At 30.1% G+C, this 442-nt stretch overlaps 1 protein-coding gene across 1 annotated transcript in view; it reads left to right on the top strand.

The window, feature by feature from the left end:
* LOC119591184 (derlin-1-like) overlaps nucleotides 1–442 on the top strand; it is a 15673-nt gene that overhangs the window by 6048 nt on the left and 9183 nt on the right. The window contains exon 3 of the mRNA XM_037939895.1: nucleotides 173–278. Coding sequence (XP_037795823.1) covers nucleotides 173–278 — 106 coding nt within the window. The remainder of the gene's footprint in view (nucleotides 1–172; nucleotides 279–442) is intronic.

Consider the following 442-nt stretch of genomic DNA (forward strand, 5'->3'; position numbering starts at 1 on the left):
CACATTACTTGTGGCTCATATAACTCTTTGATTAAAGTATCAGGCGCATATATATTGACAGTTTGATTAAGGTATCAGGAGTATGTATATATTGACGCTTTTTACTGTGGCTAAATCAGTAAATGATAGTAAAATGGTGTGTAATATTTATAAATTGTTTTCTTTTTTCCAGATATGGAGACTTGCAACGTGTGTGTTCTTTTACTCCGTACAAAGAGGGTTTCACTTCCTCATAAATTTATACTTCCTTTACAATTATTCACTGCGTCTTGAAACAGGTAACTAATCTTGGATGCGAATAAAACTGCATTCATAATTTTATAATCTGATAAATATTTCAATATTTGTGATAATTTTCCATGTGCTCATGAAATATAACTAATATTAATCTTGTGATTATTTGCATCAGTGCTAGCTTGCTCATGTCTATAAATTAGAACTT

The sequence above is a fragment of the Penaeus monodon genome, chromosome 28 (genome assembly GCF_015228065.2).
Source record: "Penaeus monodon isolate SGIC_2016 chromosome 28, NSTDA_Pmon_1, whole genome shotgun sequence".
Classification (NCBI taxonomy): Eukaryota; Metazoa; Arthropoda; class Malacostraca; order Decapoda; family Penaeidae; genus Penaeus; species Penaeus monodon.